General features: G+C 35.0%; 2 protein-coding genes across 2 annotated transcripts in view; one reads left to right on the forward strand and one right to left on the reverse strand.

Annotated features, from left to right (window-relative positions):
- Window positions 1-1,190: 1,190 nt before the first annotated feature.
- LOC109082510 (leucine-zipper-like transcriptional regulator 1) lies at window positions 1,191-11,306 on the reverse strand. Its single transcript, XM_042753012.1, is given in 20 exon segments — window positions 1,191-1,694; window positions 2,163-2,243; window positions 3,130-3,235; window positions 3,566-3,715; window positions 5,525-5,651; window positions 5,771-5,927; window positions 6,016-6,185; window positions 6,280-6,463; window positions 6,767-6,862; window positions 6,970-7,062; window positions 7,157-7,267; window positions 8,046-8,247; window positions 8,548-8,703; window positions 9,220-9,267; window positions 9,422-9,496; window positions 10,110-10,218; window positions 10,293-10,372; window positions 10,462-10,518; window positions 10,597-10,659; window positions 10,756-11,306. Coding segments are annotated over 20 exon segments (2,352 nt in total). The 5' UTR covers window positions 10,926-11,306; the 3' UTR covers window positions 1,191-1,577.
- A 2,512-nt stretch (window positions 11,307-13,818) lies between these two features.
- The window catches only part of LOC109079199 (DNA polymerase epsilon catalytic subunit A-like), a gene marked incomplete at its 5' end in the record, with an annotated part of 28,051 nt that continues 23,831 nt past the window's right edge, over window positions 13,819-18,038 (forward strand). Inside the window, 13 exon segments of the mRNA XM_042757261.1 lie at window positions 13,819-14,002; window positions 14,192-14,258; window positions 14,786-14,831; window positions 14,911-15,003; window positions 15,977-16,131; window positions 16,317-16,443; window positions 16,543-16,623; window positions 16,765-16,873; window positions 16,979-17,085; window positions 17,230-17,278; window positions 17,281-17,314; window positions 17,474-17,593; window positions 17,723-17,855. Of these exon segments, the coding sequence (XP_042613195.1) occupies window positions 13,819-14,002; window positions 14,192-14,258; window positions 14,786-14,831; window positions 14,911-15,003; window positions 15,977-16,131; window positions 16,317-16,443; window positions 16,543-16,623; window positions 16,765-16,873; window positions 16,979-17,085; window positions 17,230-17,278; window positions 17,281-17,314; window positions 17,474-17,593; window positions 17,723-17,855 (1,305 nt within the window).

The raw sequence follows: 18,038 nt of genomic DNA on the forward strand, positions 1-18,038 counted from the left end.
TCAAACTGTACTCTGGTGGCCTGCTCATGACATTCGACCAAATTAAACTGAAATATAAACATTCCAAACCAAGCCGCCGTTCAATACATACAGCTAAAAGAAGTAATAAGAAAAATAGTTGGTTCAAGAAACTTAAAACAAGGTCACTCCCCTCTTTTCCAAGCCCTTTCACTTTTAAAACCGAAGAAACCGCTGTCGCAAATATATAAATTCTTAATAACATCTGACAAATCAATAGCAAATCCCACTCAAAAATGGACTACAGACATTGGTTTAGAGAATGTTAACTGCGCAAACAGTCTGCAACAATATATACTCTGTCATGTAACAGTAAAATTCAACTGATTCAGTACAAACTGCTACATAGCATACAACCCATAAAATAATTCTAATGGGATATACAGATAAATGTGCACATGTCCAACTTACATTGATAATCATTTCCATGCTTACTGGGATTGTAGGTATGTTCAACGCTTTTGGTCAAATGTCATGCACAGGCTATCAGAAATTCTTGGGCTCAGCATGTGTCCGAAAATAGCATTACTTGGCAATATATCCAAACACAAAGAACAATTTTTTACTCAGTGCACTAACTACAGCTAAAATACAATCTTAGTGTATTGGGAAAGACAGAAAAAAGCTATCGACAAACCTCTGGTTTAATCTTCTAAAAACACATTGCAATATGGAAAAATTTACAGCATCTATAAAATCTAAGTTTGTAATTTTTTAGTCTTGTCTGGTCCCCCATTCCTTACTTCATCTCCTCATTGCACTCCAAATCTACACTACTACAACTTGCTATGAAACAAAAATCCAATTTAAAACAGTGTAGCTTATATTGATGTCCTTTCAATGTGTATTTAAGTCCTTATTTATTGTGTGTCTGTATATATATATTATATATATATATACATTATACATATATATGTGTGTGTGTGTGTGTGTATGTGTACATATTGGTGTACATGTGTATAAGGTCTCAATAAAAAAAAAAAAAATAAAAAAAAAAAAAATTTTAAACATTTGGACTCATTACAGTAATATAGAAGGAAAATGTTTGCAACTGTCATGAAAAAAGGCAAAAAAGAAATACGGGGGCCCTAAAATGGGTTCATTTTCTTTATACAATACACCTTTTTTTTTTTTTTTTGGGGGGGATTTTGAAATGAAAAATGACCTGGACATTTTTTGGTGTTTTTTCAAAGCTTTACTTATGTGGTATACATAATTATATTTCTAATTAAACAACATCGTTGGCCGTCGACTGATTTGATGTGCTCTACCAAATAAAGGTATTTGTCCAAAATATATGCACATTAAAATAAATGTAAATGTGAGTCTAACTTTTAGCAATTTTATGATCATCCAGCAAGTCTCTCATACACAGTTTGGTAAATAAAATCCAGGGGAACGAGAAGCAGCAAACAAGACCAAATCTCATTGAGGTGGGGTGTGAGGCAGGATTATATGGGCTGGGAGGAGGTTCTGGATGACAAGGGAAGGAAATGGAGTGGAAGCAAAAATGAAAAAGATCATAAGGGATTGGATGGGACGTGAAAGGGGAGGAGAAACTATATATCAGAGCTCATCTCAGTGCACTGTTTGTCTGATATGTGGGATGCCAGCGAGTCAATGATGTCCAACAGCAGCGGTTGGCTGAGCGATCGCAGGTTGGGGAGCTTGGACACCTTCAGGGAAGGAAGGAGAACCAAAGAAATAAATGGTAAACAACACAGGCCATGCAAGAAACCGCAAATAAACAGCCAAAATGAAACTGGTGTGCTAACAGGGCCAAATAGACCAGAATCTCAAATATGTTTAGGGAATTATGTTCACAAAGGCACTCACTGGCATTTTAAAAATACTACAATTGTTTGGTGTAACCAAAAGTGGGACAATTTATGACTACTGAAGTGAATTTAATTGATTGATAACACTGGACACATTTAAACAGGCCTAAATGCATATCAAACTTAGGGTTTTACACGATAAAAAGCCTTTAGCAGTTACAGATCTCTCTGTATTAATAACATATTTTAACACATTTAACAGTTTGTAGAGGCAATCCACGTGGCACTGAATATCTTGGTGACATGTTTTTAGCCGTGGCGGGGCAGCCAGCACACGCTCAGAGCTGTGGTCAATAGCACACCCACCTTGGTGAACTGATGGACTATAATATGCAGGCAGTGTTTCTTCATATCCAGAGCTTGAGTCTTATCAGCTGCTTCCAAGATCTGAAGATACAAAAAAAGTGATAGCATGCGACTGCAGTTCTTGATCATCAAAACGTTTGAATGTTATGTTATGACAGTCACAGTACCAAAGGAGATGTATATTTTTAAAGAAAGAATATATTTTAAAATGTAATTTATACCTATGATGCAAAGCAGAATTTTTAGCATCATTACTCCAGTGTCACATGATCCTTCAGAAATCATTCTAATATGATTTGCTGCTCATTTATTATTATTACAAATGTTGGAAACAGTTGTGCTGCTTAAAATATTTGTGGAAACCATGTTCATCTTTGATAAACAGAAAGTTCAAAACACCAGCATTTAATATTTGATGGACATAAATAATAACGCTTCCATAAGTGAAACAGTATTTGTGTATAACTGTTTCGGACTGTTTTCATTTGTAAAAGGTGCTTGATCTCTGTATTTTTCTCTCCTGATTCAGATGAGACAACTTTTTCACTGGAGAAAACAATACTATGAACAAAGGACTCATATTTTAGCTGGAAGCAACAGTTTGAAGTTAAAATGCTTCAAAGATGAATTTGTTTATTAAAAACATGCAGCTTTTCGCTTCACAAGACGTTAACTGATGGACTGGGGTTGTGTGGATTACTTGTGGATTATTATGATGTTTTTATCAGCTGTGTGGACTCTCATTCTGATGGCACCCATTCACTGCAGAGGATCCATTGATGAGCAAGCAATGTAATGATGTACATTTCTCTAAATCTGTTCTGATGAAGAAACAAACTCATCTACATCTTGGATGGCCTGAGCACATGTACATTTTCAGCAAATTTGCATTTTTAGGTGAACTTTTCCTTTAATTTCTGACTGGCCGCAATCTTTTGATTGGTGGTGTATGATATTTGATATATACCTGTAAGACATTCTCTACAGTAACATTCATCTCCAGATTCTGCTTGCAGTAGGCCTGCAGTCTGTTGTTGGAGAAACCGTAGTAATAAGGTGCTGCAAACAGGTATCTGTGCGCTAGTTAAGGGCAAACAAATAATTAAAAATTTGATAACGCTCAGGTCACTCCAATTTAATCTATGGACTTCTTCCATCTGTTTTATCATCCGTCAAAAAAAATGCAAGTAACAGCACACCTCTCCTTAACAGCTACACTATTTGAGGCATCAGTCATGTCTCTTGCAAAGTGGGATGAGTTTTATCCAAATGTTTGTTAATATGATACATATTTGTTCAAATATATAACAACAATAATAGAAAAGGGAGTAAAAAGCATTACCAAAAATAAAGATAGCACACAATGCTATAAAATGAAGAACATGAGGCAGTAAGGAGGATACAGCGAGTCCTCTGGAGGCATGTTGACGTCCCCATAATAAATATAGCGCAGCATGGACTCGAAGGCCTGTGTACTTGGAACCATCTCACCGATTGAAATGTTCACCTGCCCGTCCTCTGGCATGAAGGAGCGGAACATGGCCTCAAAATAACTGTCAAAGAAATGAGAAAGCAATCAACTGGTCAATTATTAAAAGACAAAGTCAAAATGATCAAGACAGGTTTGGAATGGCTGACCAGCTTTTATTTATGTAGAAAAATAAAATAATTACGTAATATGCACTACACTGCACATATTGTTCATGGAATACCCAGATCACTTGCTGCATAACCAAAGCAGTGTTATTCTTGTTAACCTAAACTATTAAAACACATTTAAAAAAAAACAAAAAAAACAAACAAATTAAAATCAACAACTTTCAGTTTAGTTACACTCTCAGTAAATATTTCAGTTAGCTGCCATGGCAAACGTTTGATTTTAATTTTCATTTAGTTTAAGCTGAAGTACTTAAATTACTCAAATAAAAAAAAAAATGAAAATATCCTTAAACTTAAATTAATTTAAAAATAAAATCGACAAAAAAAAAAAAAAAAAAAAAAAAACTGTCAACAAAATTATTAAAAATGGATTCAAAATCTTAATATAAACTATACTGTGATTTACCAGAATCATTAAGACTTAAAATTGGAGGATAAAAAAAATCATTCACTTCTACAGACATCGGGCCTCATTCATGAAACACGAGCAGAACTCATTTTTGTGAAAATAAAGCCGTTCTGATGTAAATGTTCGAATTCATGAAAATGTTTGTATTTTCAAAATGTTAGTTGGTAATTGGTATGAAAGAAAGGTCCACCTGCTCACTACAATATGTGTAAATGGTGCATAAAACGTTCTGTGTTCTTTCTGGCAAACGGATGACAGTGCATTTTGATGCACTACCATAATAATATTTCACAAGTTCTTTTGCCTTGTCATTTTTTTTTTTTCAGCTGAGATTTAAAAACTGTTCAACTATGGGTAAAACACAGCGCTCATCACTGTCACTTTTTATCCATCTATCCAGGAGGGTCGGGACAAATACTACACTGACTAACCATCCTACTTGTACAACAATGGAGAAGTTAATATTGCTGGGTACTGCATTTTTACATTCAGCAATATTCTTCAAAATGAGATACTTGTAATACGTTACTGCCGTGCATATTCCAAATCATAGAAACCAAAGCGTCTCAGCTGGAATGACTCTGCGCCACCAAAGCGTTCTCAAGCCCCACCAGCTGGCGGCTTTCAGAAGAGCACCTACCATTTTTCCAGCTAGCTAAACATGCTTTGGTGGACACATGTTAATTGAATATTTATTGTTAGGCATATGGCCTATATTAGTCTTTTTTGCATTTATGCAATATACTGGAACCAAACCGGAGAAGGGAGTCCACAGTGTTCCTGGACACATATCTCACATAGCTATAATTCATAGGCAGGGATTATGCTACTTGTGAATGAGCGTGCACACGCACCCTATTTACGAATGATTGGAATTCATTCACATACACATTTAACTATCGAATCTGATGTTTACGAAGCATTTGTGAATCCAGAGGAGAGTTTTCAGGAAGGTCTGTTATATGGGCAAATTTACACCGAATTTACTCATATATTTACGCAACTTTAATGAATGAGGCCCATTGTTTAAATGTAAATGTGGTCTATTAAGAACATCATCTTTTTAAAGTGATAGAACACAAAAGAAGATATTTTGAAGAATGTTGGTTACCAAACAGTTGACGGTAGCCATTGACTTCCATATGGAAAAAAATAAAATACTATGGTCAATGGCTACTGTCAACTGTTTGTTTGAACCTCATTTTTGGGTGAACTACCCCATTAATATTGCACATGCAAAGCGAGTCTTTGTTGCGGTCCTGTTGTAGGCCCTGGTGACTATCGTGTTCATTACCTGGAGCGAGCAGCAAGTATGGCCTTATGTGCAGGGCGCGGATGACCATCTAGCAAAAGGATGATGTCACAGAACTCATGGCCCGCCCCCTCTAGACAAGCCTTCATATCCTGCACCAGAGATGTGCCTGAAACAAAATAATTTTTTTGGAGCCATATGCCCTATTTTGCATCTGTCCTGAAAGCTTATGTGTTGCAGGGAAATTAAAAAGATGAAAAAGATGTGAGAAGATGTGTTTCTTTTTACCAATGTCCACGGGCAGATCTGAATAGACTCGGGGAGGAGGCTGTTGTTTGCGTCTCACTATCTCCACGATCAGCGGAGTGGACAGGTGCTCAAACTCTTTGGTCATGATCACCTGGTTAAAGTGACTTTCCTTCACCACAAAGTTCAGGCAATGTTCCTGGGGGCAGAAATATAGAGATACAAAAGAGAATTTGACTTTCTGACGAGGTCATTTTGTGATCAGGAGTGTGTTACTTCAACTTTACCTTGAGCTGGTCCAGCTGAAGTTTGTTTGCGTTTTCACACACACTCAAAACATTCTGCAGATCGACAGAAGCCTCAATGTACTGAACACAGAGCTGCTCCAGTCTGGACAGTTTGAAACTCAGAGCAAGTTTATACACATCCATGATCAACAGCACATCCTGGACATGACCTGAGGGGAGACGTGAAGAAAATATGACACTCAACTTTTATTAAGCAGACCTACACAAGGCATATGAAGTAAACATGTGTTTAGTGTAACTTACCTCTACGTGGGTACTGTATCTTGTCTGTGTACAGGAACTGCATCAAAACCTCAAATGGTTGTGCGTCTGCTTCTCTAATTGACACTTCCAATAAAGGAGGACCCCTTGATGACCTTCCAGAGCTGTCCTTCTGACTGCCTGAGCCAGAATCCTCACTTTCCTCATTGCATTCCAGTTTACTCTTCTACAAAAAGAAAATGTGCTAAATATTATTTTACATTCTGACTGGCCAAAAGTAAACAAATTTGGACAGCAATTTCATTCCTCTTTAAGAGAATGTACATAAAATGAAACAATGCAAATGATCCAAATAAAAATAGTGCAAGTTAAACAGCTTTAAAAAATAATATCTAATATTTAATAAACATGTATTAAAATAAATAATTTCTCCTTAAAGATGCATACAGAAATGACTCAAAATCACATTTTATTAGGATGTGCACATTTAAATGAATGTATATCTACATTCAAATAATGAAAATGAAACCTGTTTCTGTCGATCTCTCGCCTGTAGAATCTTCTTGCGGAGCCACTTACAGCGAGCTGTTACAATGGCAATGTGACCCAAGACCTTCTCCTCCCTCTGTAAACACAAACAGTTTAGAAGAGGCGATATATTACTAAAACAATGCCAATTATTCAGAATGACAGTGTGTATCAGACTTCTTTTTTTTTTTAAGACAAACTGACCTCCCCCAAAATAAACTCTACATCACAGAACTGACGGTTTTCCCACAGTTTGCCATAGTCCTCATGAAGTGTGCACTTCGGATAACAAGAAAACTAGTACAAAAGGTAATAAAGAACAGTTAGAATAATACAGTATGTTCAATTGCATTAGACTAAACAGATGTATTTCTAGAGGTCAAGCCCTCACCTGAAACCTGTACATTTCTCCACTGCGCACATTATTGTCCACAGTGCCCCCGAAGATGTACATGGCATCATGGATAACAGCCGCTGCATGGAACAGCCTCCCACTTGGCATCTGTAAGAAATCGACATCACAGTTCTATATTATAGATTACACACCACAGACAAAAAGGTAACCCCCCCCCCCCCACCCAACTACTGAGAAACTCAATGACCTCATCAAAATGAATGGTAAAAACATCCAGAATTGGGTCGTGGATGCTTATGACATTGTTATGAATTTATAGGTACTATAACCTGTTCAGATTTACTTCATATAAATTTATTTCAATAAATTAATTAAAAAGCATGCATTTTTATATGCTACTACACTACTGTTCAAAAGTTCGGGGTTGGTAAGACTTGTTTAATGTTTCTGAAAGAAGTCCCTTATGCTCACCAAGGCTGCATTTTTTTTACACCAAAAATACAGAAAAAAAAAAACTAATTGTGAAATTTTTGCCATTTAAAATACCCATTTTCTATTTCTAAATATTTAAAAATATAATTTATTCCTGTGATGCAAAGCTGAATTTTCAGCATCATTACACCAGTCACATGATCCTTCAGAAATCATTCTAATGTGATGATTTGTTGCTCAAGTAACATTTCGATATCAATGTTGAAAACAGTTGTGATGCTTAATATTTTGATGAAACCACAATAAATCTTGAAAATGTAAAAGAACATCATTTCACAAACACATCTTTATAAATGGATGCTGGCTGAATTAAAGTATTTATCTCTTCAAAAAAGCAAGCAAACAAAAAAAAAACATTAATTTTCAATGCCCCTTTATAAATTTGTTGTAATTTCGGCAATTCAAAGTCAAATTCCTCTGAATTCTCTCATACCTCACTGTCCGTGCTGGCCTGAATGACCTCCCATGTCTGTGAGTCCACATCATAGCAGTGCAGTTCATTGGGTAGAGTGTTGTCTGCTGCCCCTCCAAACACATACAGGTGACGGTCAAACGCCACCATGGTGTGTCCGTAGCGTCTCTGAGGGGGCGGAGGGGAGCCACGCAGCAAGTGCTCAGTTGGGATACGGGTCCATCTGAAGAGAAAATACACTGCTTATTGAGTACAAAAAAAAAATGTGTAGTTCCTCTATATGTAATTTTGAGCTGAAAAATGACACTACTGTCTTGTAAAGCTGCTTTATATATGAAATTGACATTTGTTCATAACAGCAGCACAACGATATTGTTTTTCTTGTTTATTACTGTGAAGCTGCTTTGAAACAATCTGTATTGTATAAAGTGTTATATAAATAAATGTGACTTGACATAATAAAAATTTGTGTGCATATTACACATAAAATGACATTAATCATGTTCCTCTTTGCCGTGCTCACATGTGGCCTTTGAATTCAAACTGAAAGAGGTTGTTGGTGATCTTGGCTCCACTTTGGCCGGAGAAAACAAACATCTTATCCTGACATACAGCTACTGGGAAGTTACAACAGGAAGGTGGGATTTCACCACTTTGTTCAATCTAAAGGAAACAAAGAAAGCAGTAAATCAGAAACAATCCAACATGGTGTGTTTACTGGCAAGGATTTGTGTATTTTATAAACTTTAATGTGAACACAAATCCTTAAGTAAAAGTTCAAAATTAAAAAACACAGCCTTGCATCTTGAATAATTAAATAATTGTGTTGATTTGCAAAAAAAAAAGGTGTAATATTACATAATTTGATGATACTGAGTTCAAAAATATCAATAAAAACTTTCTGCAGTTAATGTCAAATATCTTCACAAAATCCATAATTTTATGTTGCTGTTTGGATGTTGACACCTACAGATTTAGCAGAAAACATCTGGGTCATGTTTGTATTTTCTTCTGTTACTGGCATTAATTCAGGATTAGCCATAAAATAATGTCTTCAGAATCATTCATCATTCACACATGTGAAAATTGGTGTAATGTCTTCAGAATCATTCATCATTCACACATTTGAGGATTGGATAATTAGACAATCCTGTTTTTAATTTTGAATTTTTAGTAATATATTCACATCTTTTGGTGCTCACGATCCTGAAGACTGATGGTCCACATGTCATTTAGCCTGTTGAAAACAAAAAAAGGGTTCATACATATATTAAATAGCATTTCAAAACTCCCTTAGTTTTATGTTGCAATAGATTTGTTAATATTACAACATAATTATATTTGCCATTTAAATTTGTGTAAAGTGTAAATGAATAAATTTTACTGTTGATTTGGATTTTCCATCATATCCAGCAAAAATCCAGAGCTTGTCGTTATAGACAGTGGCTCCATGAGCCGATCTGGCAACCAGACTGGAACATAAAATACAAAAAGAAAAAAAGTATTAAAAACAAAATTGTGTGTCAGACAGACTATGACACAATTATAAGGATTACAGAAAATACACTACCGTTCAAAAGTTTGGGATCAGTAAGACTTATGATGTCATTTAAAGAAGTCTCTTATGCGCATCAAGGCTGCATTTATTTGATCAAAAATACAGGGAAAAAAAAAAACAGTAATCTTGAAAAATGTTATTACAATATAAAAGAATGGCTTCTATTTTAATATTAGAAGGTTTAAAAAAAATATTAAGCAGCACAACAGTTTCCAGCATAATAAATCAGTATATTAGAATAATTTCTGAAGGATCATGTGACACTGAACACTGAAGGAATGATGCTGAAAATTCAGCCTTTGCTCAAATGTCAGGAATAAATTAGATTTTAATGCATATTAAAATAGAAAAAAACGTTATTTTACGTCATAATAAATACTTTAACAATAAAAAATATTTTTCCTGTATTTCTGATCAAATAAATGCAGCACTGACGAGAATATGAAACTTTAAAAAAACATTAAAAAAACTGTTCTGATCCCAAACTTTTGACCGGTAGTGTATGAGTAATGATCAATATGACTTACCGTCCCTCCACCTTCCATTCTGCCCACTGCCCGGTGGCAAACTTGTACTCAAATAGATCATTTTTGTTTTTCAAGTTAGAGTTTGAATAGATGTCTCCAGTGTAGCCGCCTAAAACACAAGCGAAGAAAACATTACACACAGGAAATGAAAACACGACATTAAATTTCCCACTGAAAACCTACCAAACACAAACATGCTGCTTCCATACACAACAGCAGAGTGGTGGTATCTTGGTGCTGGTGGGGTGCCAGTAGTAAACGCCCTATTTAAGGACGTAAATATATAGATATAAGAGGCTACATAAAAACATATTTAAGCACATCCACCTTGCGATTGTCATGCAACACTCACCGACACCATGAGCAGTCCTTCACATCAAAGCGCAACAGGTCATTAAGCATGTTCTTGCTGAAAGAAATGAGCACCCAAATGAGATCCTTCTGTACGTTTTGGAATGTAAGGAAGTAAAGAAAAACAAATAGTCACCCATTGTCTCCTCCGAAGACGTAGATGGCATCTCTGTATGCCACAACAGTGTGTTTGCTACGCCTGCAAGAAACAAAACCCAAAATACACAGTTTTCATAGCTGAAAACAAAACATCTACCTAAAGATGAAGAACAACTGTTGTGAATAAAAAGTGTACCTTGCACCCACAAACTCATCACATGGTGGCAGCCTCCTCCAGCGGTGGACGGTCTCAAAAGGCCCGAAGTTGAGTGTTAAATACTCAACACTGTCAGAGCAGCTGTGGTCAAAATCAACACTGGGAGCCACTTTGGATTTACAAGACATGGCTCCAGGAAACCATGACATTCAATTCACATCTAACGAGGTTTAGTCCAGCCGAAGGATCAAGTTTAGAACGAAAAAAATCTAATTTGTTTGCAAGTTGTCTGGATGTATGACCCTCCCCAGGCTCTTCTGAATCATGTTGCCTTAAATATTCTGATTGTTTACAATCTTACCTTCAGTTTGACTCACGTAAACCTAGCTATAACTGTATCTGATCATCTGCCCCGGTGTAATAATCTAAAAGCATAACAGAAATCCTAATATGAAAAGAACGTAAAATATTAAACTTCAACGAGTCGATAGAAAGAAATAATATAATGAAATAGATATAAATGAAATTTGCATCTCTTCTAGCTTTTGTGATCCTAACGTCAAGGGAGGAGACGAGACTACCTGACATGCGCAGATTCGCGGCTTTGATTGGAGGAGAGCACACTAGACGTCATCAACAACGTAAAAACACTCAAAATTAATTACGCATATTTTTATTTATTACAATTGATGTTATTTTATTATCAAACTTTGTTTTTCATTCTTAGATGGACTCAAAAAAATTTAAGTAGTAAATATAGAGCATACGTGATGTCGTACGCGTGAGGTTGCATTTTCATTGGTTGAAAATATCAGGGGCGGGAGCAAAGCAGGAAGGTGACTGGAGCTCGTACGCGACAACAAGCACAAAACTCGACAAATTTCGGGGGGAAATAGAGGTGTTGGCGGACACTATGAACAAAAACGTTTCAAATATATCTATATGCCACATGAATAATATATATTATAAAGACTATAATATATTATTTTGACTATAGTTTAGTGTTACTTTACTGTAAAAGCAAATTAATTAATACTTTCTGATATATCTTGGTTATAAATTAAATCTATATGTGGTACGGTTTGGAAGAGCAGATGGTGTTTGGGTTGTTGACGTTTGGGTTTTTTTCTATATGATAATATTTTTAGGATAAATCTGTATATTTATATGTATATTATAGCCAGATAAATGGTCAAAATTGTTTGTCAACATTTTTAATAGCTTTTTTTTTTTAAATTGTCCTAATGTTGTTATTTTATTTATATATTTCAAACTTAGATGGTTGCAGGCTTTCATTAATGATAAGTCCTCTTTCTGGTTTGAGATTCCTACTATCGTATTTAATAAATGTGGTGGCATAATTTTTCTGCTGCAATGTGACTTTGAACTTTCGAAACTCCCTGTAAAACTTTCTGCTTTCCATCAACAAGTATTATTATACTGGGAAATGATTTTCAAAGCATAATTTTAGCCCTCATAATATGTCAATCTGGAACAACAGATGTATAAATGTGAACAGAAAATCTTTGTTTATTGATGAGTGGTGGCAGTAAAAGGGCATATGGTCACTAACACATTTAGTGGACAATGTGGGAAATATACTAATTGGCCATGTTGCTATTTTTTTTTTTGTATTTTAAATACATATAAGTTGCTCTTCTAAAATGTATGAAAAATTATCAAGAATTAAATCCATTACAGATGCTAAATTAGTAAGTGAACATCTGAAACATTCAAGGTAATACCTAAAGTACAAGAACTTATTATAGAAAATGTAAGCTTTGTTGACAGAAATGTTCAAACAAATTCTAAGAGACTGTTTAATACATCAATGTTTCCCAGGACCGGTATTAAGAAATTACATTTTTCGTCTAATGAGAAGAAAGAAGTGTGTAAAATTAGGACCAATTTTCAATTTCATTTCCTGTTAATCCTCAATGTAAAGACCAAATATTAAAATTCTGAATCATATATATCCAACAAAATCTATTTTGCAACGAGATTTGAAAAAGTTTTGATTCTAAAAGACCGTCAAATATGTAAGGTTGGAATAGAAACGGTGTTTCCCACTTGTTTTTTCAATGCAGTTTGGTAAACAAATTTTGGAATGATGCATTTGAGATGGTGCAACAAAGAATACCGAGGTTGATACTGTCGTCACATTTATTAAATTTGAGGTATTTAAGGATCAAAAGATTATCCTATGTAATGATAATGTGTTGCTTTTGCTGAAATTTTATATACACAAATGGCAAATATCTATTTTCAGTCTTCCTTCCAAAATAGTGGTTTTTAGGATAGTTTAGGAGTATATTGTAAGACCGTGAGAAGGTTGAAAAGTCCCTATAAAGCGGTGTATTTGTACTCCCTTTGGAAGACTCTTGATTATCAATAAGGTCCATATGTGGTACAGTTTGGAAGAGTAGAACATGTTTGGGTTGTTACAAATAATCTTATTTGTTTTTTATTTAAAGATTTTAAGATTCTTCTAGTTTTATTTTACATAGGCTGTCAATTTTCTAGCCTGCTAAATGGAATCGAAATTGTGTTGTAATATTTGTATTACGCTTTTTTTTTTTTAAATCTGAAACAGTCGAATGACTTGTTTTTTTAGTTTATTTATATACTGTCAAAAAAAAAAAAAAATTAATTATATATTTTTCAAATTATTATTATTATTATGTTTCCTCGCTTAGTTAAAACTTTTTTTTTAGTTGTTATGTTGCTTTTGTGTTTAATTTATGTATTTTTTAAAAAAACATTTCAAAATAGTTTTTATTATTTTTTATTTTATGTTTTTAATTTTAGTTTTTTTTAATTTTTATTTTCTGTCGTTCTTATTGGTTAAAAAAACATTTCAAAATAGTTTTTATAATTTATATATTTAATTTTTAAAATATTTTTTTAATTTGTTTAGATTTTATTTTTTTTATTTAGATTTTTTTTTTTAATTGTTAATTTAATATGAAAAGTTAAAATATATGCAATGTGCTCAATTAATACACGTCATAAAAACTGAATGTAAGATGATTATGCAAGAATTAAGAAAATCATTTAGCAAGCTTTTACAGTTGTTAAAATGGCTGTTGAATCTTGTTGAATTGTCTGTTGCTTTTTAGGGATGATGCATTGGCTTTGTCCGCTGTCAAGCGGCTGGAGCGCAGTCAGTTCACTGATGGGATGGATGAGTGCTTTGGGTTTGAACGGATGAAGGAGCCTGGGGAGAAAACAGGATGTCTGATCAACATGCACCCGGTAAGGAATGTCAGACATTCAACACGGGTTTGTGATGAACATGCACCCGGTAAGGAATGTCAGACGTTCCCAAATATTCATGAAGGTTTTAAACATAAAAAACAATTGACATTTGACTGATCGTCTTGCCAACAGTCATGAAGGTTTTAAACATTGCACAGTTGTATTTTTTCTTTGTATGGGATTATGGAAACAGATTCAAGGTGTAATATTACAGCAGTTTGCAAATAAAAATATTTATTTGTGGACTATTACTTTATACAGGAGGATGGAAACAGATTCAAGGTGTAATATTACGGATCTGGAAGATTTTTTTGATTTGAAAAGAAGTCTCTTATGCTCACCAGGTCTGCATTTATTTTGATCAAAAATACACTAAAATTCCAGTAATATTGTGAATTTTCAGCATCATTATTTAAGTCTTGAATATAAGTATGATCCTTCTGAAATCATTCTAATATGCTGATTTGCTGCACAAGAATCATTTTGTATTAGTATCAGTGTTGAAAATTCTTGTGCTGCTTAATATTTTTGTGGAAACCATGAGCTTTTTTTTTTTTTTTTTTTTTTTTTCAAAAGAAACAGAAAAGTTCAAAGAACAGCATTTTTATGTTGTCACTATAATTCAATTTTTGCAACTTTATAAAATAAATAACTTTTATTTATTATTTTTAAAGTTACTGTGTTCCAAACTTTTGAACGGTTATGTATTTTATCCTGAATCACAGTGACAGAGCGGGATAAAGAATATCTTATGTTGTCAGAGGTCCTGATGTTGTAAATTTCAGCTTTTTGTGTATGTGTCCCCTCACAGATATGTGTCCCCTCACAAGCCGTATTTCTACATAGCCACTAAAAAGGTGAGTTTAAAGCTTTTGCACTGAATAAAACACTTTGAGTTGGATGGATTGAATGATATACTTTTTGTGTTTTCTAAAGAACTGTGAAAGAGAGGTTATCTCCTTCCTGTCAAAAAAGTTCCAGGGAAAAGTGGCAAAGCTTGAAGGTGTCCCAAAGGAAGACTTAGATCTGGTGAGTAAAGTTCTGTTATACATTAGGTCAGTGTTTCCCAACCTTTTTTCTGCTGCGGCACAGTTTTGATAAGTAAAAAATCCCACGGCACACCACTAAGCACTTAAAGAAAAAATAGAAAGATTTTTCCTTTTTTTTTTTTTTTTTTTTTTTAATAATTAAACAATGCTTTCGTCAGAGTTGGTATATCAAGCAAATGATGGAGGTATGTATTTTGTCCGTCATTAGAACGGCTGCATCTGAGGCAGTGAATTAATCATATTACATTTTCATCAACAGGTTATTACAGGTTAAAAGTTTATTGTAGTTATGAGCGCTCAGTTTTTCTTGTTTATAAATTTGGCCAAAAATCTCATATGATATAAAGGGGAACTGTTATGGCACCAGGATATTTAAAACTTACAAAAGTATATTGGTTACAACTAGACGGCAAATGCTAAGACTCTTCTCTGCTCTTCAAACATACCAAAACATTAGTTTTTTTTTTTTTTTTCAAACTGTTGCGGCACTTCATTCTAAATGGAGGCGGGGTTGAGTTATGAGGTTTGACTGACAATTTGTGGATCCAGTGGTGTTACGAGGTTTAGTCACAAGCCCTTTTGAATGCTTTTCATTGGTTAAATATTTGTAAAACCCACAAACAGACATAACGATGACCGATAACACTGTGTAAAATAATAATGATGAAATATTACAGAGATAGGAAGATTTTGATAATTGTCCTAGTGATGATCTTTGATTTGTTCTGCCATGTCATATCACCAACAAGTGAAAAGATAGAAGAAACAGATCATTCCACTGGAGCATATGCCAAAGTTTAATATATACATCATGCAGTTTTACATTTTAATGTAATGCTGTTGGATGTAATGCAACATTCGGCCCACGTTTTATTTCTGACCCTTTGTAGTAAAAAGTGGGGGCACTTCTGCTTTATAATGTCAATCATTTTATTGCTGTGTGTCTTTTAAAGCCTAATCACCTGGTGGGCCTGAAGAGGAATTATATTAAACTGTCTTTTAACACGGTGGATGACCTTGTTAAAGTGAAAAGGGAGATCTCACCTGCTGTCCGCAAGAACAGAGAGAGAGAGAAGTCCAATGACGCCTATACCAGCATGTTGTCCAGGTATCCACACTTTGGCAGAAATTGTTGAGGGAGAGAGAAGTCCAATGACGCCTATACCAGCATGTTGTCCAGGTATCCACACTTTGGCACTTTTAAATGCACTTGACACTATTCACCATTGTTATTTGGTCCTGTAAATAGTTAAGGCTATCATACTATAAATAGATTTTAGACACACCTATGAGCGTAGTGACAGAGGACGAAGATGGCACTTCGAAGAAAATGACTGAGCAGCTTGACAACATCGTAGACATGCGGGAATATGACGTGCCTTATCATGTCCGCGTTTCTATTGACCTGAAGATTCATGTGGTAAAGAAACAATAGAGGCCCATAGAAGCTACCTGAGTGATTATCAGGTTTGTTTAGTATTCAAATGAGACCTTGATTGTGCGCTCTGTTTTCTGACAGGCTCACTGGTACAATGTGCTGTACAGAGGAAGTGCCTATCCTCCTGAGATTGTGTGCAGGGATGATCTTGTGGAAAGACCTGTAAGAATCCTGAGATTGTGTGCAGGGATGATCTTGTGGAAAGACCTGTAAGAATCAACAAATCAAAAGCTTTTCTTAAAGAATGTAGTTGGATTGTGGTTTTGTTTTTGAATCATTGCAGTATTTTTCTCTGTTTGTCTGGATCCAGTAGTGTTGGTATTCGATATTGAGACCACTAAACTCCCTCTGAAGTTTCCTGATGCTGAAACAGACCAGATCATGATGATATCGTATATGATAGATGGGCAGGTAAAGTCTTTTGTTAAAATTGTGTTTTGTTGGCCTCTTTGATGGGGTTTAATACTTGGCATGGTTTTAATATATTTTTCTGTACTTTTTTTCCTAGGTTTAATACGTAACATGATTTGTAATATACTTTGTGTACTTCTTATTGAGGACTTTGAATTCACCCCAAAACCTGAATACGAGGGCCCCTTCACTGTATTTAATGAACCTGATGAAGTGAGGATGAAGTTTATGATATGCATTGTTTACAAGACTGTTCACTGTATTTAATGAACCTGATGAAGTGAGGATGAAGTTTATGATATGCATTGTTTTGTGGATTGTTATTGAGTGTTTATGAGCATTTCTGTCTGCTTGCAGGCCTCTCTTATTCAGAGATTCTTTGAACACATCCATGAGACCAAGCCGAACATTTTGTCACTTACAATGGAGATTTCTTTGACTGGTGGGACATGATTTGTGTTAAACTATCTCATGCTTTAGTTTTTACATAGAATGGTTTATGTAATTATATGGCATTTACTTGTTGACGAGTGGTGTTTTCTTCACACGTGTTTATGCAGTAGCATGTGCTTATGGTTGATTTGTGTCTCTGTGTCCTCAGGCCATTTGTAGAAACCAGAGCAGCCCAGCTTGGCTTGAGTATGCATCAGGAGATCGGCTTCCAGAAGGACAATCAGGGGGAATATAAAGCCAGCCAGGCTATTCACATGGACTGCCTCAGGTGAGAGCAGCTGAAGTGTTTTCTTAAAGAGCACTGAATGAAAATTACCCACTCACACTTTGCTTACGTTTAGTATCTGTATGACTTCATATTAGTTAATATACCGTGTGTCTCTCTCTCTTTATTCAGGTGGGTGAAGAGAGACAGTTACCTGCCTGTAGGAAGTCATAACCTCAAGGCTGCAGCGAAAGCTAAGTTAGGCTATGACCCTGTAGAGCTGGACCCAGAGGAGATGTGCCGTATGGCTACTGAAGAACCACAGGTGCTCTTCCTTTACTCTCCAGCTCCCAACTCTCCACTCATTTACACGAATGACTGTTCACTTACACAGTAAACAGCTGCAATAAGACATTTAGCTCATCAGTTATCATTTTTCAATGTACTGTGCAGCCAGCAAGATCTCATTGGTATAAAATCCTGCTTAACATAGCTCCATTATAAAAAC

Source organism: Cyprinus carpio, chromosome A5 (assembly GCF_018340385.1).
Source record: "Cyprinus carpio isolate SPL01 chromosome A5, ASM1834038v1, whole genome shotgun sequence".
NCBI classification, from domain to species: Eukaryota; Metazoa; Chordata; class Actinopteri; order Cypriniformes; family Cyprinidae; genus Cyprinus; species Cyprinus carpio.